We start from the raw sequence: 24,535 nt of genomic DNA, 5'->3' as shown, positions 1-24,535 counted from the left end.
GCTTCCATGACATCCAAAGAGCATGTTCAAGTTTTGTCATCATCCCAGTACTGTGTGATATCATACCCCTGATGTATTATGTTTTTATATACTTTAAGTTCCTAATTTGTATGAAAATGTATGGTGTAATGCTTAATTACAACAATCAAGGTAGGACAATAACAATATAGTTATACTACTAATGCTACTAATAATAATAATACATTGAAAAATCATTAAAATTTTAAATGAAAAAAAGAATGCTCCTCATAACATCTGACTCATATCTAGTTTCTGCCCTGAAGTGATGTTTGATGCCCTCATGTCCTGGCTTTGTAATCCAACACCCAGACCAGAGGAACCACATTTCCCAAAAACAGAGCAGAATCAAACAGATGCGGGTGTATGGATGCTTTGCTGGCATGACTAATCAGATCCACATTCGTTTGTTAATAATCCTTTCAAGTTGAATTATGGCTTATAAGAAATTGTGTTGTAAAAGATGACCCACCTAGTTATAAGTTTATGTAATTTTGTATCATATATTATCCTTTATATTTGACATGGAGTAATTTTAATAATTATGACACAAGATTGTATTATGAAGATTTTCATGTTCAGTCATCTTGGGTTTTTTTTTTGCTATTGCTATTTACATTAAGTAACACAATGGAAATATGCCTTTGGACTTTATATTATCATTGTATTATAATTATACAGCTGTTTTGTATCAACTAAGCAAAACTAAACTTAAGGTTATGTTCAGTGCAGTGAAATAAATAGCTCAATATAGAGCCCACTTGTAACTGAGAACACAGCACCACCTTTTGGCAAGCAAACAGCAGGCCATTACCAAAACTGTAAAGAAGAGAAAAGTAAAGAAAAAGCAAGAAAAGGCCAAGAAAACAATATAAAAAAACCCACAAGAATAAAAGAAGTAGTTGTTTAGCTTAGTAGAAGTTAAATGGTTTGTTTCTGTTCCAAACATTAATCTACAACCCCGAGATCAAAGTACACAGATATTTTAGCTTTTAACTAAATGTGTTTTGCATGTTTTTTTGTTTTTGGTCTGCAGGGCCAACATGTATGGAGGCCAAATACATCACTCGGCTTTGGTGTGGAATCGCATTTCTTTATCCTTAGTTTGACATAAACAGTGTAGTTTTAAATAGTTTTCTAGTTTTGCTTCCCCATTCCAAATAAACCACAGGGCTAAAATGATATGAAACAAGTGCGACAACATCCTGAGAGAAAAAAGAGGTAACAGCAAAATGGACGGATAATATAAAATGTAAAAATATAAAAGCAAAATACACCCGGGGCCTCTGTCTCCCTTATCTGTTAGTTCTGATTGATTATCTTATCTGTCTTATTTGTTTGGTTTCAGGGGGTTAAGAGGGACTTTCTTGAGTCACTAACCATGTGTATTTAAAAAACACATAAGTATAAAGGAGTCAGTTATTTCTTAGATGGAAACTGACTTAAAAGATGTGCGTGAATCAGTAACACATCCAGGTCGGAGGTCGACTTCAAGACAAACTCTCTGTGCGTTCCTATATCCATACTACCAAGTTATTTATTATGTCAGGGAAATATTTAGTATGTCCTTAAACATAGTATGTCAAATACAGTGTGCCAAAAATACGTAGTTTGTCCCAATATGTGCACACTGCATGCAACAGTGCGTACTTTGTAAGGGCAGCTGCAGTACGAACTGAAGTAAAAAAAACTAAAAACTAAGCCATTTGAAACGCACCCAATGTCTTATGATGCTAATGACAAACACTTAGAACTGACAGCATTATTGACAAAAGAGTCGATAAGAGAGAGAATTAACGTGCCGCAAACATTGATTATACTTTGGATTATACTATACATTAATGATACAGAATTGCAGCAGGATCTGATGACAGCTGATTGCTAAAATCCAGAGTCCCAGTAACATTCATTAAAAATGATAACTATGAGCAAATATGTCATTGTAGCATTAAAAAAAAACTGAATTTGTATGTGTATACAACGGATAAAAATGTGAATGACCTAATTGCACTGCAATAAATAAATTCTGCAGCCCTGTATTTATGCACCTTGTGGTCAGATAAATTAATTTATATAAACTGAGAAATAATTTATCAGATATGCTTTGTCAAATGTAACCAAGTAGGCCTGCTGTCTGCTAACAGTGGGGTTTAAATGGATATTGTTAATTTTTATAAATTTCCTCAGTCATTCTCTTTTCCACACTTTGATTAAATTTAGTTTCCATGGCCTCAAAAACATGTTTTTATTTATATCCACAGTATATCAATTAAAATTGGGGAACCAATGTATTTTTTATATGAAAAGTTTGTATGAACAAGATAAAAGAAAAAGTATCTATGAATCAAAAAGCACCAGCAGTCCAAGGCTGACGATCATGGCAGAGAGTCCATTGAGCTGCACCGCCTCTGATCCAGAGAGAGGAACACCTGTGTGAGTGTGAAGATGACAAATCAGGTCATTAAACTGGATTAAACATGTAACTTGATGCTGATGTGATGGCAGACACAGGAGCAAGTAGAGAGTATCTGTACCTAAAACTTCTACCAACTTGGTGGCCTCAGCAGAGCGTCCAGCCGCTGCATTTTCTGCAACACAGGTGAAGTTTTGGGTTGTTCCCGGTATGGAAGGGGTCCACTTGAGCTCATTTTCATGGACTGAAAAGAAGCTTCCGATGGGGAAACCCTGTCTGAACTGCCATCTGACAGTACAATCCACATTTAAGGAACAGCTCGTCAAGCAGGTGAATGTACTCAATCTGCCAGGAAACACGGTGTCAGGTGCGCTGATGCTGACGTTCCAAGGATCAACTACAAAAGATAAGAAAGGTCACTCCAGTATGCGTTTAATACTGTAATAAACCCTTTAAACTAATTTTCACTTAATGATCACTCACAGCTGAGTAGATAGCCCAGGCTGAAAACTATTGTCTGTGGAAATGCAGGCGCAGAAGTCTCACAGAGGTAGAATCCAGCTTCAGAAGGCAGCAGTGAGTCAAAGTGAAGTAAGGGGTTGTTCTGCAGCTGCATATTTTCACGCAGAATGGCCAATTTCAGAAAAATATATATATATTACAGGTTAATGATTCAATAATGCTACTACTACTAATAATAATACATTGAAAAATCATTAAAATTCCACAGAATGCTCCTCATAACATCTGACTCATGTCTAGTTTCTGCCCTGAAATGATGTTTGATGCCCTCATGTCCTGGTTTGTAATCCAACACCCAGACCAGAGGAACCACATTTCCCAAAAACAGAGCAGAATCAGACAGATGCGGGTGTATGGATGCTTTGCTGGCATGACTAATCAGATCCACATTGTTGATAATCCTTTCAAGTCGAATTATGGCTTATAAGAAATTTAGTAGTAAAAGATTACGCACCTAGTTATAAGTTTATGTAATTTTGTATCATGTTTTATCCTTTCTATTTGACATGGACTGAAGCTGCCACCTGCTGGAGCACTATGGCAGACCAGATCCAGTGGCTGGTTGAGAGATGGGATAGTGTTTGGTGGACTGATTTGCACAGACAACTGATCTGTAACAGAGGACACCAGAAGAAGATTTCAAAATCATGAACGAAAGAAGAAGTACGCACATGAGAGATAATGCGTGTAAATTGTTTGTTACTCAAACTCTGCATATTGGGCAAATAATAATAGAGTAAGTAGTTTTTTTGAAGGTACAATATATAGGATTCAGAGCATTAATATAGCAGCAAACATCTAACAACTAGCATCTTCCTGCATTACCATATTGAGAGGAAACTGAAATTGCTATAAATTTTGTGTAGCAACTTTCAAATATCCAAGTAAAAGTACTTGTTCTGCAAAAAATAAATGTCCCTGTGACTGAAAATTCTTATAAGACATTACAAGATTGTAAATACTGCATCAATGTGGAAGTAGCTTGTCAAGGTGGAGCTTATTTTTATTTTTAGTTAAGGTAAAAGGTACAATATTTAACACTTGAATGTAGTGGAGTAGAAGAATAAAGTAGCATTACATGGATATATACAATTAAATAACCTCAAAAATGTACACTACTTCTATTACCAGTTGTTACTAAATACTTTCCACCTCTGCAGGCCTAAAATAGTGATAAATATGCCCTACTTACTCTTAATTTCTACAATGGAGGTTATACTAATGGAGACTCCCGTTTCTGTATTGAGCACATTGCATTGTAATTCTACTGTGTTGTCCAGTCCATCTGGTATCCACGTGAAAACTTTCCCGCTGACCGTGCGGCCCTGAAAGGACCAAGTGTAGATGCAGTTTGGTTGGCATGAAGAATAACAGGTGAAAGTGGTGCTGAAACCAGCTGTAACCTGATGGCTCCAGGAAATCTCCTCCCAGGCCTCCAAACCTGGTGCACTTGAGGAGAGCAGGAGTCAGTAGGTAGTATCAGACGATGATGATGTAATATCTAGTTCTTATTATTAATTATCTATTACAGTATATTCACAATATAAGTAAAAGGCTATTTCAGAGGCCTTGTCAAAGAAATATTATATATATGTGTATTCTTGTTAAGTCTACCTCAGAAAAGATAGTCATATTTCAAATCACAATACTGAGTTTAAACTTTAAATACCTGAATCCTGAGGATTAAAATCTTTACATACTGTAGGATACATGAAGAACATATTCAGTGCAGAATCAAAAATTAAACAATGTTAAATGTTTTTTTATCATCACCAAATCTCCAACCTTGTTAATATCACAATAAACTGTCTAACCAGTCATATCTATATGGTTTTTAAATCAGAACCTGGAGTAACAGTCTACTGTTTGTAAAAAACAGCCATTAAATAAAGTTATCCATCAGTGCCACCAGCAAAACACAGTGAAGACCTCTCCAGTAGGGTATCATAGTGATGTTTCTCATGGCGGACTCCTCTGTGGGTTTTAAAAAGGAGACAAGGAGCCTCCTTTTTTAAACCTATGACTAAAACATTGCTCATTTCAGTCACACCCAGCATCTTGTTCAACATCAGAATTTACTTGATGACAAACCTCTAAGCAGGAAATTTCCCAAACTATTGCAGAAGATCTGCAATTACAGCAAAAAGGTTAAGTTAGCTTTTGTGACTTTTGTAAAATGTGGGGTGATGTGACCTTTTCTTTTATGCCGTAATAGGAACTAGTCTAAATCTGAGGTTGAATAGTGACAAGAGAAGAAGAAACAGCTGTGTGGAAATTGTTCTGGACTGTTTTGTCAGAGCATTACATCAAACACTAGATGGCATTGTCTCCCTGGAGCTCATCGTTACCTGTTGTTCCCTCCTGTTTTAAAAATAGCCTTAATATAAAGTACATTAAATGACCCGAATTGTTTTATTACTACAAAAGCCTCTCCGCCGGCCAAGAAATTGGTGCTGATAAAAATAATAAAACAGCTTTACAGTGTAAGATTTGTTCTGCTCCTCATCCAATCTAAAAAAGATATGATTTCCTTCCCTGATCACTTAACAGAGTCAGCATTATTTAGCCTCAGGGATGTGAAAACAGTCCTATCATTACATGATTAAGAGTTTATTACCACTTATCTTAGATGACTAGTTCTCTAACAACTAAACACTGTATAGTACAAACAGGTGGGGCTTTTGTGGTGAAAAGCTTTCAACAACAAAACAGTGAAAATGTTGATGTGTGAAAACTGTATTCTGTTTCTCAAGTCTTAAGTTTATCAAGTTTTATATTGAGTAAGATATTAAAGAGCACAAAGCAGAATACTTTTATTCACTGCCCCTACTCCTACACACATCCGTCGTGAACTTTTATTGAACTGTTCTTTGATTGCGTTGCTGTGATGACGTCAGGTTGGCACAGCAACATATATATTCAACCTGAACTTTGGATTTATTGCAGCAATTAAAATGCGGTGTCATTCCTGGAAATATAACACATTTTGCACACCATTTGCCTACAACTACTACCAGCTCCTTTGTTGTTTTTATGATTTTTATTTATATTTTTCCTAGTTTCACATTGAAAACTCTTAAATTCACGTTTTTTTACTATTTTAATGGAATGCGCTAATTGCCAACATTAAAACGATTAGAAAATGATTCTTAATAACAAACCGACTACTCTTCACTCGCTACGACCATTTCAGATTTTCACTGCACAGAACTTTGCTTCAAAACTTCCCCTCACATTCATGATACACTACTGACATTAGGCTTTGTAAATAACAGACACCCACAAGCTATTGTGCCGTCTGATTATTTGCATTTTTGCTATATTTATAGTATGTACCATAAACTTAACAAATATGAAAACAAAGACTATTGTAGAATCAGACTCAGTGTCTTCAATGTGATGTGTTTGGATTTGAATGTGCAAAGTCTGCAAATGCACAAACGTCACTTAGGTGGGACATGCTTTACAAATGTCAAAAATGAAATAGTTTAATCATCTGAATGAGCAATCAAATTATTACAAATACAACTTGAGTTAAATTCACTGCATTCTATCTTTGGTCAAACATTAATCACATGTTCAGTTTGGTGTAGCATTAAATAATAACAATAATAAAAGAGTGGACAGAGGAATGCAAGACAAATCATGACACAACACAATTCACTATGAAACAAGAATTAGAATTACTCCTTAATTCACCCCTGAAAACATGCCAAATATTAAATTTAGGTTAAGGTGTTTAGTATGGTAGTCCATTCATTTGAAAAGTCAAAACCCAAAACAATGAAACACTTGGATTCTAAAAGCACTTAAATGGCACACGATTTTTGAGGGATTATATGCAAAGTTAACAGAGAGAGTCTAAAAACTGACTAAGAGCCATGAAAACAACCAATTAATTCAAAAACTGCAGCCTTTTAAGTTGTAAATTAACAGGTTATTTTCATGGTCTTTGGTCAGCTTCAACATTTTTTTTTACCTGTTAAACAGTGCATATAATCCATTAAATATACCATTGTATATTTCAATACATTAATTTGTCCATCAATTATCTCCTTAAAAAAAACATTAAAATACCCCAATTTTATCATTATTTCTGGGTAATTTGATTGACTTTCAAGGTAAAAAAATAAATAATTGGGGGATTCCAAAGTGATTAAAGTGTTGGAACGCTTAGTTTGCAAAACAATGCTTCCTTACAATGCAGGTGAAACCAAACATTAGTGTAGCTCACAGAGAGTTTGAGCTTTCCTAATGAGTAACTAATGGGGGAGGGGAAATCTGCCAAACGCTCGTTCACTCATTAGCTCGGGTTGGGAGACTTCATTCTCTTCATCTAAAAAAAGGGTGAAAATAAAACAGAACCTGTGTATATATACTGTCTGATGGCATTGATCTGGCGGTTAATGTGGAGCTGGGCTGAAGACATTTCATCTGAACTCCTGCCTTCGTCTGAAGCCTCGCTCTTTAAAAACACATTTACATCTGAGAAGGACACTTGTCACTTGCCATATTTGTAATTTCATGCATTTGTTAGGAGAACAGACACAGCTTATCTTACCATGCAATTATAATCACAATTTTTTTATCCTAAATCTATTAAATAAAAATGTGAAAAGGGGTTGCTCGTGATGAACCTACAGAGAACGGTCACCCGAATATATGCAGCTCCCATCGGCTTTACAGAGCTTTACAGTGAGTAACAGCTCCTTATTTAGCTGTTTGACCCCAGTCTCACTGCTCTGATAGTGTAGCATTGTCAAAGGGTTTGGATTTACTTATATTTTAACAAATGAAACCCTATGTGCAAACATCATCAACTTGTAACACATTACTTCATAAGAGTAAGTTTAGGTACAGGATTGAGAAGTCACACCACAAGTGTATGCAGAAATTTAAACTTACTTCTCTTTTCTACTTGCATCATATCACTTCTTTGAATTACTTCTCTGTTGGCTTGAGCCCTTTCAGGGAGATATGCTAAGAGATAAAGCCCCATATAATTTTATCACATAGCAACATTTACTGACATGTACCGTAAACATGATCTGAATTACTCTGATGATCACTTGCAGGAAAAGAGTGAGATATTTCCTTGTGCAGTTTCCTTGTGCCAACTGGAGAGAAACCTATTGCATACTTTTTCATTCCAGCATTTGTAAATTAACAAAGTTTTTTTTTTTTTTACTATGGAATTAAATTACAAAGATTTATGTCTCTATTAATCTTTCAATTGTTCCTTTAGACCAGCAGATAGCATAAATCTTTCCACCATGGCACCGTCATTATAGTTAACTATTAAACTGACTAATTTACAAGCTCAGGGCGTGTCCATACCCTGACAAATTCCAATGAAAGGTCAATTAGATATTGTTAAATAACCCATATGTGTGGTTTTCGTAAAATGCAAATTAAATATGCAAAAAAATATATTACTCATAAACTGTAATCTTCACTGGAATCACACAGTACACATGTGGAGTCAAACATGACACCACACCAGTGTCAAACATTATGCTTAAGCCTCAGATGTGTGCACTTTGCATCGATTGTATACATTAAAACAAAGAAACCTATGATGTGGTGAAGTTTATAGGCCAACATTGTGCCGTCTGACTTTAGTCATGGCAACAACTGTCACAACCTGGTGGATTATTAACCACTGCTAAATGGCTTTGACTCAGTAAACACAGGTCAAAATTAGTCCTCTATAAAAAGGAGCTGACAGGGAAGTGCTGGTTTCACCGACCACATGTCAGCGGCGTCTGGCCTCCAGTCTAACCTCCAGTCTAACCTCAACAGATGATCCTTCATATCCAATGCGGTCAGTTCTTGCGAACTTTAGCGTAAACTTGTGCACCATCAGAGTCAGGCTGAGGAGCTGGCTTCTTCTGTCGCTGCAGGTGGGCATCATAGGTGGGAGGGGAGGATGCTGCAGAAGGATTGTTGTTCACTCTGATCTGGGAATAATCTGATGTGCTACCCTGTACCCCCAGCTGCACTGTCCCACCATCTCTTTTCTGGAAAATAGTGATATCTGCATAATTCAACTCCTAGAAACGACAGAGCCAGGAAGAAAAAATTAGATCACTTTTACACATCAAATCAGATGAAATAGCAGATAAATGGATAGCTGACTAATAATGCCCATAACAAGCATAAACAAGAAAAAGCTGCATCAATGCTAACACACATATACACTTCAACTCCATTGTGTTAACTGAATATCTACTTCTTGGTTCAAAGTCTGATGTGGAGCGCTGTGGGAAACACAGATCCCAGATGAGTCTGATCGATATGACTCTTTAGAATCAACATAAACCTGATCCCAGACTGAGACAGACTTTATTCCTTCAGAATTTCATGCGTTTGTTTAACTGATGTCTCATGATTTATGATTTAAAAGTACAAAGGGTATTAATCCATCATCACTTATATTCACATACTTGTTAGAAAAGTTATACTGCAATATATATCAGCAATACGGGCATTCATTTTCGTGGAATCATTTAGGTATTGCGTTTGACATGTAAACACATTCCCCGATTACCTGCGTAACCTGAGGCCTGTACTACAAAGCAGGATTTGGGGACAGCGAGTTAGCTTCAGGGTTAACTCTAGGTTTTAACACCATCGACGGTGGATCACTTATTACTGGGGTTCATCACCATGGTAACCTATGCTTTACACCTTACCTTTCTCCGGAGCAGGTTGTTTTCAAATAAGAGATTAATTCGTATAAAAGCAGCATCGACTGATTTATCAAAGCTTGAAGCGTGTATCGTAAAATAATAATAAATATTAAGCAAATACGAAGAAGTTAAAGTCATAATCCAGATTAAAAGCAACACAGTTTAAACTGCTAAATGCAGAAAGGACAGCTGGAAAGGACAAAATAGAATGGTGTGAGTATGTACATTTGTGTAGTGATATTATAAGTCTATTAATTTACATATTCACACAGTCAGTGATTTTTTTCCAGCTGTCCTTCATGCATTTTGCAGATTCACATGTGTTGCTTTGAGCCTGGATTATGACTTAAACTTCATGGTATTTGTCTAAAATAATAGTTTTCTCTTTGTTTGTAAAATATGACTCTCTACCTAGAGTAGACTTGTCCATGTTGTGTGATTGGTCATGTGCTGCAAACAAAACCCCTATAATGTCAATGTGCCATAACCAGATGATCAATTCAGTTGTTAGGGTTAGTTAAACCAGATCATTTAAAATACCCTAGGTATGTTGAATTTGCTTCGGAGTACAGGCCTCAGGTTTATATCAGTAATCTGGTTAGCACTGGCTGACTTCTACCTGTCGTCCTGCGTATGCTTTGTTGTCCTGGCCTTCAGCTCCTTTAAAATATGAGAAATAAACAATGCTTAAATAATGATAATTAAAAAGGCATACTATGCAGGAATTGTCCCTTACTGTGTAAACACAACATTCAAAGATTCCTCCAGCTCACTGACACCAGTGTGTTTTATCAACTCTGTGTCTGCCATATTCGTAGCTTCCTCTTAGATGCATGATTGTGAATGTGTGGGGGCTGAACACCCAGTGCCAAAAGGTTGACGCCCAAAAATGTCCCGAAGAAGGTACAATAAGAAGAAAATACAGGCAGAAGGCAGCTACTCTGCAATAACAGACACCGCTACACAACTCTAGTGGGTCAAAAGTAATGATTGAGAGGGATTCATTTTGTTTGTCCATACATTGTTTTTTGGGGAAAATTCCTGCATAGTATAACTTAAATGAAGAGAGTAAATAATGCTGTACAGTATACTGTATATAGATATATAAAATACACACACACATAATACACGTACCTGTTCCAGTGGCAGTGTTTATATTAGAGAGTTTCTCTTTCTTTTTTCTGTTGGGAGGGGAAATTAGTCATTAGTAAGTAAATTAGACATTAGACAGGCATTATAAGTCGTTTTGCCACATAATATTAAGTATATTTACATTATGTTGGTGTATTCAAATAGATCCATTTATTGGAAATAACATTGGGAAATTAAGTTCTTTCACCATGAGTTTGGAGTCCAAAATGTACTTTTTAAGAGTGATTTACAAATAATGATGTTTAGTTTTTAACAGCCAACATTTCAAAGACTGTCAAACACGGTTATGGACTTTAAGAGTTTTCAAAACACTGATGACAAGGTTTTTACTCCTGGTGAGCCACATAATCCATCACAGTTTAATATTTATACCCGACGACAACAAAATGTTAAACTATGAAGTTGGACAGTGCCAAGGTGCAGCTCCATTGTGAAATAGCAATAACGATTTAGAGTTAAAGCTGAAGTCAGGCTCAGTATTTACTATATGGAAAATATATAACAAAAGCAGGACATACGCAAGTGAACGTTTGTTGAAAATCAACCGTTTGTATGTTGAGTAACCAAAGTTGACTGTCTCAACATCTATCTGATTCTAGTTCCACATTTTCTGTCTGCCATGCACTGACTCTCATTACAGATCCTTCCTGTTCTCCGAGTCATGCTTTTGGATCCAAACTTGATCAAACTGAGCAGTCACCTTACCAAAATTGTGATAGATTCTTATTAATAAAAAAAGGCTTATGTCTTAAAGCTCTTTTACACTTACTTCATGTTATAAATGTGGTACACTCCGCCAGCTGTTACAAAGAGGAGGACTAAAACCGCGATTACTATTCCAGCGATGCAACCAGCCGAACATGTTGATGGTGGTTGTTCTCCTGGGCAGCCAGAAATACAACAGGGGATAAGAACATGTTTTTTTACACCATTCTGTATTCAAGAACTACAGGAACTTTATCATCGTCACATTTCGCCCGTTGATACAGAGCATACAACCATCTCCCACTTTATGTGATTTTACAGTTGGCCAGTTCCAAAAACAGATTTTTTTATGTTAAAAGTAAGGCCTCCGAAATCACTTACTTAACCACTTTTAGTGCGTTGCAACTGCTCGGTATGTGGATTTTGTGTATGCGAGAAATGCCCGCATGTATGTTTCTGAGTATGAGTTAAGATACACTTCATTGAGTTCACACTTTGCCATACAAATTATTAAAGTAAGTGTTAGTAACTTACTTTAAGTGCCATCTTTCTGACCCTATCACTACTATATCCACTTAACCCCTTAAGTCAAACTTACCCAATACAGAGACAACTGAGGGCTGAGACATTTCAGATCTCAGAGTTTTATTGTTAGAGGCTTGACAGCTGTAGTTCCCACTCTGACTCATCTGAATGTTCATCAGTCTGAGCTCTGGTCCAGTATCAGACAGCAGATCTCCATTCAGAAACCACTGGAACAGGGCAGCAGGTCTTGAGACAGCTGAGCAGGACAGGGTGATGTCTGACCCTTCCGCATAGTTTTCCTTTGACGGAGATATTGTGAGAATAATATTTTCAGGGCCATCTGCATGTAGGGGAAAACAAAAGCAAAAAGTTATTCTGCAATACTGCATTATCGTTCACCACGTCACCAGAAGAATAGAAACCTTGGTTCAAAGAAATGTAACAGAACAACCCTGCAATGAACCATTTATAAATGAGTCTGTACAATAATTGTGTTGGCATTGTGCTTTAGGTGGATTGATTCCATAAGGTTGAAAAATGTGTTTCTATTACTTTGGACAATAAATGGGGGACAAAATACACAACACAAGGCCACTCCTCACTAAGCTGTTACAATCTAAACTTTCTATCTCTGTTTGGATCCAGATGTTGTCAGATAAAGAACTGTGCATGTTAGTTAATAACTTACAGTTGATGAAGAGGTTTATTGGAGCGCTTGTTCCAGTACTGACAGGGTTGGACACCTGACATTTGAACGGTCCCTGGTCGTAGCGGGTCACATTAATTATAGTGAGATTGGCGCCTCCATCGGTGAGCTGAACTCTGTCACTGGCTGTAACCTCAGAGCTGCTGTTCAGCCAGAGGAAAGAGGGAGAGGATCCAGAGGAGGAGCAGGACAGACGGACAGTACTGTACTCCAACATGTCTGTTGTGTTTGAAGTTACCACAACATTGGCAACACGCACTGTGGGTGAAAAACATAGTGGTTTTACTGACCACCTTTCAGGCCCAAGGGCACATTGTTCAGTAGAGTGGAGCAACGTGGAGAGTGTATATGAATCCCATTTTAATGATAGTATGATGAATAATAATGACTAGACGTTAAAGGTTTGTATGAGAGTTGGACATGGACAAGTGGTCACAGCAATGTTTACTTTGTTTATCATATACTACCCGTTGTCTAGTGCTTGGTGCAATATTTAACCAGTGTTGGCTGACCTTACCTTGTTTATTAAACATAATCAGCAACAACGACATTCACCTTATGGACACAATAGTTAAACTTGCAAGTTAATGACTAACAATCAAACTGAATGGCAGCTTCATTATCAATCACTCCAAAACAATATAAGATGTGAAAGGATATAAAGTCTGTGACCAAACTAGATTACTGTAAATATTTTGCACTTATAATAATTAAATTAATATAATACAAGTAATGTGCATGTAGATGTATCTTGAGTGCAAAATTTTGTATGTATTGTTATTTTTTCCCCCACAAATGCCTAATGCAACCTTTTCGATTTACGGGTGGGGTAGACAGATTTTTTTTTTGGTGTCATTGGAAAACATATCCAATAAACTTTCAGCATATTGTGATAAAAGTGGTCTGAGAGAAGAATAGAGTTCTGCTCCTCCTCTTGGCTCTGTTTTCAGGCTTAGAAAACATAGTCAAGGGAGAGTTTGAGCAATCAGAGGTAATTTCAGACAGAGGGAGTTTCTATAAACTGTTCCACAAATGCAGATGCACCTACACCTCCCAGCTGTTGAAAGCCTGATCCAATGGCAGGAATTTCTGCAGTAAAAGTTGCTATTCCAGCATTTGCATCAACTGTCTACACTGCAAACACACCAATAAAAGGAAGACAGACTTCGTAAAAATGGAGACAAAGCGTTTTAGACATGGATGGGCCTTTTGCTAACCTCTTTAGGAGCCACCATTGTTGTTTGGAATTATCTTGTGACATCACAACAATCCAGCTGCCGTCTAATGGGAGGGGCTTAGCACATAGAAGGGAGAGCTGCAGGAGGAGGTCTCTCTTTGCAAATTCTGACTTTTTTTTCCATTTTCCAGAAAACTGCATACCTCAGATTTAAGAAAGATACCATCACAGGTAAATCCCTTCTTTTTGGCGTCCATATTTCTCTGAACAAAACCTTTCATTGAAACTTACTCAGTACAGAGATGGCTGCAGGCTGAGACTTTATAGATCTCAGAGTTTTGCTGTTTAAGGCTTGACAGCTGTAGTTCCCACTTTGACTCTCCTGAATGTCCACCAGTCTGAGCTCTGGTCCAGTATCAGACAGCAGATCTCCATTCAGGAGCCACATAAATTGGGCAGCAGGTCTTGAGACAGCTGAACAGGACAGGGTGATATCTGACCCTTCCACATAGTTTTCTTGTGACGGAGATATTGTCAAAATAATATTTTCTGGGCCATCTACATTGTGGGGCATATGAGGAGTAGAAAAACAACAAAAGAATTACAAAAGAAACTGCTATGTGATACGCAGCTTCTCTCAGTGTGAAGCTTCAGTATACTGTACCATCAACTTTGAAGCATGCATGCATATAGTGCAGGATAAAGAGTCTGCACGTATAAGTTAATAACTTACAGTTGATGGAGAGGTTTACTGGACCACTGGTGTCATTGCTAACAGGATTAAACACCTGGCACCTGAATGGTCCCTGGTCATAGCGGGTCACACTGACTATAGTGAGAGTGGAGCCTCCATCACTGAGCTTAACTCTGTCACTTTCTTTGACCTCAGAGCTGCTGTTCAGCCAGAGGAAAGAGAGGAAGGATCCAGAGGAGGAGCAGGACAGACGGACAGTACTGTACTCCAACATGTCTGTTGTGTTTGAAGTTACCACAACATTGGCATTGGCAACTCGCGCTGTGGGTGAAAAACATAGTGGTTTTACTGACCACCTTTCAGGCCCAAGGGCACATTGTTCAGTAGAGTGGAGCAATGTGGGGAGAGGATATGAATCCCATTTTAATGATAGTATGATGAATAATAATGACGAGACGTAAAAGGTTTGTATGAGAGTTGGACATAGACAAGTGGTCCGAGGAATGTTTACTTTGTTTATCATATACTACCCATTGTCTAGTGCTTGGTGCAATATTTAACCAGTGTTGGCTGACCTTACCTTGTTTATTAAACATAATCAGCCACGACCACATTCACCTTATGGACACAGGGCAGAAGAGCTGGGAACGTGGCTACTTACAGCTAGAACAGAGGTCACGTAGCTTCAGAGAACTATTTGTTCTTACATTACATTACATTGGAGTTTAACTACTCTATCAGAAGATATCACATCATAGAAGCTCTTTCCCAGGCTTGAGCAGCAGCCACCATCCACCAGGTACAGGCTTGAGCAGCAGCCACCATCCACCTGGCTCCAGCAGCAGCTAGCAGCAGCTAGCAGCTACCATCCACCAGAGCCAGGCTTGAGCAGCAGCCACCATCCACCTGGCTCCAGCAGCAGCTAGCAGCAGCTAGCAGCAGTTACCAGCCAAACATCAGAATGCCACCCAAAGGGTCAAAGGCGGAGGCGAAGGTGGAAGAGGAATACGTACTCCTTTCCCAGGTGAGCGAGTTACTCCTCCAACAAAAAAAAATGTTTATGGAGCTGATACAGCAACAAAGTGACAATTTCAGAGGCTTTGTGAAGGATATAATGGACACAACCAATACACGCTTAGATGCGCTATCAAGGGAACTACATGACATTAAAACCAGCCTGCAGTACACGCAGAAGGAGGTAGATGAAGTAAAGAATTCCAACGCGCAACAAATAGAGCGCTGCTGCGCGACCCAGACAGACCTCTATAAAATGTGTGAGAATCAGCTGGTTGCCACAGACAAGATGGAGTACCTCGAGGGACAGTCCAGACGCAACAACCTGGTGTTTGATGGCATCGCTGAATCACCAGGAGAGACCTGGGCAGAGGCAGAGGAAAAAGTGGAAGAAGGTGCTGGCTGAGAAGCTACAGCAGCAGGACGTTTCAGCAGGACGTGAAGATTTCACAGAGGTGGAGAGGGCCCATCCACCCTCGTACCAGTACAGAGATGAAATAACTCACTCATCCCAGGCATAATCCAGATACACACATAATCTACAAACCAGGTACGTTAAATGCACTCTGATGACAAACACAACTCACACATATCCCGGACAGAATGATTTATCACAAAGGATTGCTAATTATGAGGATGTGGAAATACGGACCTTTCAACACAGTAACTATCACACATGACATTGAAAATGATATAGATCCCGAGACTAATTTCTTTCACAGCTTAAAAAATGACTGCCGATACTACAATGAAGAGCAATTCAATAATACCATTAAGACCAGTCATAAACTTTCAATCATTCATTTCAATAGCAGAAGCCTGTATGCCAATTTTCACAACATAAAGTATTACCTCGGACAATTCTCGCAGCCATTCAACATTATTGCCATTACAGAAACCTGGATTAACAATGAAAGGGGCATGGACTTTGAACTCGAAGGGTACGAAATTATTTGTAAAAACAGAGAAAACAAGAATGGAGGTGGTGTGGCTTTGTTTGTAGATAAAAATCTCACCTACAAGGTAGTAGAGAACATGTCAACAGTGATAAATGATGTTTTTGAATGTGTTACAATTGAAATATTAATGGAAAAAAAAAAAACATCATTGTGAGTTGCATGTACAGAACTCCAGGCTCCAATATAGATTCTTTCATTAACTGGGTTGCAGAAAAATGTACAAAATCAAACCATAAAACCATGTTTATCTGCGGAGACTACAATATTGACCTTCTGAACCCAAACAAGCACAGAATGACAGACGAATTCATTAACACCTTATACAGTCTCAGTCTGTACCCTAAAATAACTAGACCCAGTCGAATCACCTCACACTGTGCCACGTTAATCGACAATATTTTCACAAACGTCCTAGATAACAACATAATAAGTGGATTATTAATAAATGACATCACTGACCATTTACCTGTATTTATTGTCTATAACTGCAACTACAATAAAACCTCCAAAGACATCAGACCACAATACAGACGAGTCAGAACAGAGGAATCTATGATTGCATTCGAAAACAATTTGATTGCATATGACTGGGACTCAATATATAAAGAAAATGATGTGAATATAGCATATGATAAGTTTGGGAAATCTTTCAAACAGTTATATGATAAAAATTGTCCAGTTAGGGAAGACAGCAGAAAAAATAAACATAAAAATGACCCATGGATCTCAAAAGGATTACAAAATGCTTGTAAAAAAAAGAACACTCTATATAGAGAATTTGTCAAACACAGAACTAAGGAAGCAGAAAATAAATATAAGAAATACAAAAATAAGTTAACAAGTATTATCAGAATATGTAAAAAAGAATATTATAGTACAATATTAGAAAATAATAAAAATAATATTAAAAGCATATGGACCATATTAAATAATGTGATTAGAGATACCCCGAGACATATCACTTACCCCCAGTATTTCAGCGAAAATGATAAAAAAATTAATAAAATGGAAGAGGTGGTGAATCAGTTTAATAATTATTTTGTAAACATTGGACCAAATTTAGCGGAAAAAATACCTATGACAGATACTTTAGCCCATGATGATATACCTATTAAGAGAAACACCAGCTCAATGTACCTCAATCCTGTTCATGAAAAAGAAATTATAGATGTTGTAAACAAATGCAAAAACAAAACTTCCATTGATTGTGATGACATTGACATAAAAACTGTCAAAAGGGTAATTACGGGTATCTCTAAACCATTAGCACACATCTGTAACCTGTCATTCCAAACTGGACAATTTCCTAATAAAATGAAAACAGCCAAAGTCATACCGATGTACAAAACTGGCAATAAACACCACTTCACAAATTATAGGCCAATCTCTCTGCTCCCACAATTCTCTAAAATTCTTGAAAAACTCTTTAATGACAGATTATGCAAATTCATAGATAAATACAAATTACTCACCGACAGTCAATATGGATTCAGAACAAACCGGTCAACAGCACTAGCCTTAACAGAACTCACAGAAGAAATCACTAACGCCACGGACAATAAGAAATTTACGATCGGGACATTTATAGACTTAAAAAAAGCATTTGATACTATAAATCACAATATATTAATTACAAAACTAGAACAATATGGGATCCGGGGGGTCGTTTTGAATTGGGTGAGGAGCTATTTAGAGAGAAGGCAACAATTTGTGATGATGGATGGATTTAAGTCAGAATGCTTGGACATTGTGTGTGGGGTTCCGCAGGGGTCAGTGCTGGGACCAATGTTATTTAACATGTATATCAATGATATTTGCAACGTATCGAAATCTCTGAAATTCATACTTTTTGCAGATGACACAAATATACTGGTTTCTGGGGAAAATTTGCAGCAACTTCTGTCCACATTGACCGTAGAGATTAGTAGACTAAAAAAATGGTTTGACAGAAATAAGTTATCTCTAAACCTAAATAAAACTAAAATTATGATATTTGGAAACTGTAAAAAATCGGAAAACATTGAGGTACAAATAGAGGGTGTAAACTTAGAAAGGGTATATGAAAACAAATTTCTAGGGGTAATCATTGACGACAAAATTTGCTGGAAACCTCATATAAAACACATACAAACCAAACTATCAAGAAGCATCTCAGTCCTGTGCAAAGCCAAGCACTTCCTGAATATTAAATCACTCCATATTCTTTATAACTCATTAATATTACCATATTTGTATTACTGTTCAGAAATCTGGGGAAACACATACAAAAGCTCTTTACAACCGTTGTGTATTCTTCAGAAGCGAGCCATTAGAATAATCCATAATGTAACTTATCATGAACATACTAATCAACTATTCATACAGTCCAAAACTCTCAAATTTCCTGATCTGGTTGAATTCAAAACTGCCCAAACAATCTTCAAAGCCAGAAATGATATGCTACCAAAAAACATACAGGCAATGTTTTCTGAAAGGGAGGGACGTTATAACTTAAGGGGACAGCTGAACTTCAAGGTTCACCACACACGCACAACGAAAAAGAGCTTTTGTATCAGCATCTACGGAGTTAAATTGTGGAATAAGTTAAGTGTGGAAGTACAGAAAAGCCAAAGCATAAGACAGTTCAAAAACAAATATAAAGACATCGTCTTCACAAAGTACAGAAATTTAGAAAAGCCTCTGTAACATTGACATATGTAGACTGTAGTTTGTAATATACATATTTGTATTTATATTTGTAATATCTATATATATAGTAACTTATAATATACATGTATAGGTATTTATAATGTAATATAGATTGTTTATAGTATATATATATATATATATATATATATATTGTATACAATTTATATATATAATTGTTTACAATATTTGTGTGTGATTATATTGACTATTTATAAATATACGTAGATATATATGCGTAGATATATATATATACACACAATTATTCTGTATTCATATTTGTATGCATTATTATAGCTTGCATTATACTGACATGTTGGTGACATCTATCCAAGCTAAATTGATCTATTAAGGGGTAGGACTAGATAAGTTTTTTTACTTCCTCCTACCCCCTTTCGAGCATGTAGAAAGTTTTTTTTTTAAATTTTACTTCTTTTGTGTGTTCTTTTGTTGTCTCTTTTATTTTTTATTTCATCTATTAATAATCAATTGATAATCATTAATTGATTAATAATCATGTTTTTTATTGCTTGCATGTTCGAAATAAAGACAATCAATCAATCAATCAATCAATCAACAGTTAAACTGGCAAGTTAATGACTAACAATCAAATTGAATGGCAGCTTCATTATCAATCACTCCAAAACAAATGTAAGATGCGAAAGGAGATAAAGTCTGTGACCAAACTAGATTACTGAAAATATAATTTTGCACTTATAACAAGTAATGTGCATGTATGACTGACCTCAATTTGTGCATTAGTCATATTTTCAAGCCATACCTTTTGCTGTGTTACTGCGCTCCAAGTATTTTTGTACGACCTCAAATATTTTTCTTTCCGAGCCTCAGTTGTCTCAGTTGTACAATCAACAATTGCAGATGTATCTTGAGTGCAAAATTTTGTATGTATTGTTATTTTTGTTCCACAAATGCCTAATGCAACCTTTTCAATTTACAGTTAGGGTAGACAGGTTTTTGGCGTCATTGGGAAAAATATCCAATAAACTTCAGCATATTGTGATAAAAGTGGTCTGAGAGTAGAATACAGTTCTGCTACTTCTCTTGGCTCTGTTTTCAGGCTTTAGAACACCTAGTGACAGGAGACTTTGAGCAATCACAGGTAATTTCAGAGAGAGGAACTTCTTATAAACTGTTCCACAAATGCAGTTGAACGCACGAATCCCAGATAATGAAATTCTGATCCAATGGCAGGAATTTCTGCAGTAAAAGTGGCTTTTCCCGCATTTGCATCAACTGTCTACACTGCAAACAAACCAATAAAAGGAAGACAGACTTCTTAAAAATGGTGACAAAGCGTTTTAGACATGGATGGGCCTTTTGCTAACCTCTTTAGGAGCCACCATTGTTTTTTTGAATTATCATGTGATGTCACAATAATCCAGCTGCCGTCTAATGGGAGGGGTTTAGCACATAGAAGGGAGAGCTGCAGGAGGAGGTCTCTCTTTGCAAATTCAGACATTTTTTTCCCCTTTTCCAGAAAACTGCATACCTCAGCTTTAGGACATTTTAATTTGATACCATCACAGGTACATCCCCTATTTTTGGCGTCCATATATTTTTGAACAAAACCTTTCATTGAAACTTACCCAGTACAGAGATGGCTGCAGGCTGAGACATTTCATATCTCAGGGTTTTGCTGTTAAAGGCTTGACAGCTGTAGTTCCCACTTTGACTCTCCTTAATGTCCATCAGTCTGAGCTCTGGTCCAGTATCAGACAGCAGATCTCCATTCAGAAGCCACATAAATTGGGCAGCAGGTTTGGAGTCAACTGAGCAGGACAGGGTGATGTCTGACCCTTCCGCATAGATTTCCTTTGACGGAGATACTGTGAGAATAATATTTTCTGGGCCATCTGCATGTAGGGGAAAACAAAAGCAAAAAGTTATTCTGCACTACTGCATTATCGTTCACCGCATCACCAGAAGAATAGAAACCTTGGTTCAAAGAAATGTAACAGAACAACCCTGCAATGAACCATTTATAAATGAGTCTGTACAATAATTGTGTTGGCATTGTGCTTTAGGTGGATTGATTCCATAAGGTTGAAAAATGTGTTTCTATTACTTTGGACAATAAATGGGGGACAAAATACACAACACAAGGCCACTCCTCACTAAGCTGTTACAATCTAAACGTTCTATCTCTGTTTGCATCCAGATGTTGTCAGATAAAGAACTGTGCATGTTAGTTAGTAACTCACAGTTGATGAAGAGGTTTATTGGAGCACTTGTTCCAGTACTGACAAGGTTGGACACCTGACATGTGTACGGTCCCTGGTCGTAGCGGGTCACATTAATTATAGTGAGATTGGCGCCTCCATCGGTGAGCTGAACTCTGTCACTGGCTGTAACCTCAGAGCTGCCGTTCAGCCAGAGGAAAGAGAGAGAGGATCCAGAGGAGGAGCAGGACAGACGGACAGAGCTGTTGAACTCCACCAAGTCTGTGCTGCTGGCAGTTACCATGACATCGGAAACTGGCACTGTGGATGAAAAACAAAATGGTTTTTTTTAGTGCTTTTCCAATCTGCACTTTAAAGTGGTTGTTCTTTAGGATACATTTCCAATGCTCTGTTTAATATGACCTCCTGATTTTGTATGTCTTATCATTTTTTTTCTTCTTTGGGGTCATATTTGTATATGTTTGTTTAATTATTTTGTCATTTTTGTTTTTGTTAAATGTTATGTCTAATTGTGCTTGTATTGTATAATTGTTGTTGAGGACTCCCTTGAAAAAGAGATGGTACAACACAAGGGGTTATTCCTAATAAAGAGTTTCCATATAATATCATGTAGTCCAATTCACCCTATGACCTTAACACAGTACGACCATAAAACGTCCATCAGTGTCTCAATAAGAGCTACACATGAACAGCAAATTAAGACAGGACAGTTGTGCAGGAATGCATTTGAGTATACAGGTGTGTTTAAAAGACGGTAAACACAGTGTATCCATTAGATGGTTTTTTTAACATATTGTTGATATCATTACTTAGAGCCATACAACATAAAATAAGAATAATGCTCATCAGAATCATTGTTCAATTGAAATGATTCAAATCTCACAGTTACTGTCCGACTTATAGACTTTAAAATGTCATTATCGGTGAGAACGTATCCCAAAATTGGAATAGAGGTAAACTGAGCATAACAGTTTATTCTTGACCTTGGAAACAGTAGATGGACAAAAAATTAATGTTTACTTAAATTTGACTTAATTGCTTTTTCCTTGCTTGTTTTGTCATAGTATCATATCATTATTATCATGTCATTATGCAATAACATAATCTGAATTCTGTTTTAGCTAGTTTGTTTTAAACCTTTATATATAGATCTCATTTAAAACCACTCAACACCTGAACACATTTTTATTCATTATTTAACCGTCATGCATCATCTCCATTCAGAATTGAAAGTGAAGTAACATGTGGAATGTCCTCACCTTGTACGTCCAGTCTTGTGTTCCCTGTCTTCGATGGTTCCCCAGCTGGAAAAATGGTAACTATGTATTCTCCACTGTCCTCAGGAGTCAGATCCCTGAGCTCCAGCGATCCAGTAGACATGAAGAGGGTGACCCTGCCTTCGTACTCTGGTCCAGTTATGTTGTCAACATTGAAAGATATTATGTTCTTATCACCAAATTTCCATTCCACTATTGTGAATGGTGTTACCGTGGGAGGCAGTGTTGTGGTGAACATCACTTTATCTCCGACAGCTGCAATCAGAGTGTCTGGCAACACACCAGCTGCTTCGGTCAAACCTGGAGGAGACATTTACAGGTCTGAGAGGAACTCGGATAAGTTGAGGAGATTGTTAAAATCGGCCACTGTGACAATATCCTGAATCAGAATCCAAAAGAACACACGAAACAAATCGTTTCCATAATATATAAGTATAGATGTCTATCTATTGAAAACAAACAAGCAATAAAGTTACGGTGGTTGGTTTCAATCTTAAGCATTTGAAGTAGATGACAATTTAAACCACATTATGGAACTGAAGTCTTACAAAGTGAACCATTTAGCGAGAGACCAGTGGGCTGATTATCTATCAGAACAGCCAGTTTAATATTCTGCATCTTAATCTATCAAACACTTTCTAATGAAGCTACACCTTCATCAATTTTTTATTTATATAAATTCAAGAAACATACATACAATTTCCTTGACCACAGGCTTTAGAGCCAACTATAAATACATGTTATGCTTTTATAAGAAATGGTCTGCTGTCCACGCTGCTATCAAGTCACAAAAGCATGATAGCGACCTCAAGATACGGGCAACTTTCCATGAAAATCTTAACAATTCAACGATTTTTAAAAGTTTAGAAAATATAGTTTGAACACTGACATCAGAAGAAAATAACAATTCAAACAACAAGATTGTTACCTGTGAAAGCCACAGCAACTGTACAAAGTAAAGGTAAAATATCCATTGATCTTCCTTTGTGAGGTATAAACAGCTGAGGGAAATGTCACTGATCAAACTTTGACTGTCTTACTAGATGCGAGCCTCCGGCAGCTCTAATTATACGAGTCAGTGAACGCAGAGCTACGTGTTGAGTTACAAAGTGTCTGCATAATGAGATAAACCCACTAAGATGCAGTCATGACCTAAAGCTGCAAGACGTCACCCTCTAGTGGGGTAAATGGGTTTTTATTGACATCCTGAAGGGAAATGAGGAGATGTGAAAACTACTGTTCATTTGATAGTATAATTCATTCATATTAATACATAATTAACTATTAATCAATTCATACTCATTTCGTGTAAACAACAATAAGATTACACATGATGTATGTCAGACAGAGTGGAATAAGACATATTTTAAGTGACTAAAAGAGAAAAAAAAATGTAAAGGAGCAGTAGGCATCATTTAACACATGCATGAATGTTTGAATCATACCAAACCTCTAGTTTCTGAAGATTCATTCAGCTTTTATGACATTTTTTCCTTTTGTTTTGTTGTCTGCTTGTTTTTTATGTTTATTTGCATTTGAGAATATTTGTTTAGTGAGTTATTTTAGTCCCTATAAGATTATAAAGAAGAGTGGTACCAAATAAAGATGTCAGAATAGTAACCTTACATTTCAACCTCATTTTGTTGCAATGCATCATGGTGATCTTAAAAAATTCACAGTATAAAAAAGAAAAAGAAAATGACCTGCAGGTGGCACAAGACAAAAAGTCAGAAGATACCTGCCAAATTGTCTGGCAGTCCATCTAACAGTTGTTGAGATATTTCACTAAAATTAT

At 36.9% G+C, this 24,535-nt stretch overlaps 1 protein-coding gene across 1 annotated transcript; it reads right to left on the bottom strand.

Moving 5' to 3' along the window:
- Window positions 1-6,412: 6,412 nt before the first annotated feature.
- On the bottom strand, window positions 6,413-23,053 carry LOC129109321 (carcinoembryonic antigen-related cell adhesion molecule 5-like; the record flags this gene model as incomplete). The annotated part of the gene is made up of 10 exons (XM_054621351.1): window positions 6,413-9,006; window positions 10,265-10,305; window positions 10,780-10,826; window positions 11,567-11,678; window positions 12,182-12,367; window positions 12,716-12,991; window positions 14,644-14,925; window positions 20,870-21,136; window positions 21,485-21,763; window positions 22,723-23,053. Coding segments are annotated over 10 exons (2,049 nt in total), but the record flags the coding sequence as incomplete, so codon positions are not given.
- Window positions 23,054-24,535: the final 1,482 nt, after the last annotated feature.

This window comes from Anoplopoma fimbria, chromosome 20 (genome assembly GCF_027596085.1).
Source record: "Anoplopoma fimbria isolate UVic2021 breed Golden Eagle Sablefish chromosome 20, Afim_UVic_2022, whole genome shotgun sequence".
NCBI classification, from domain to species: Eukaryota; Metazoa; Chordata; class Actinopteri; order Perciformes; family Anoplopomatidae; genus Anoplopoma; species Anoplopoma fimbria.
This window is presented reverse-complemented; position numbering and strand designations above follow the sequence as displayed.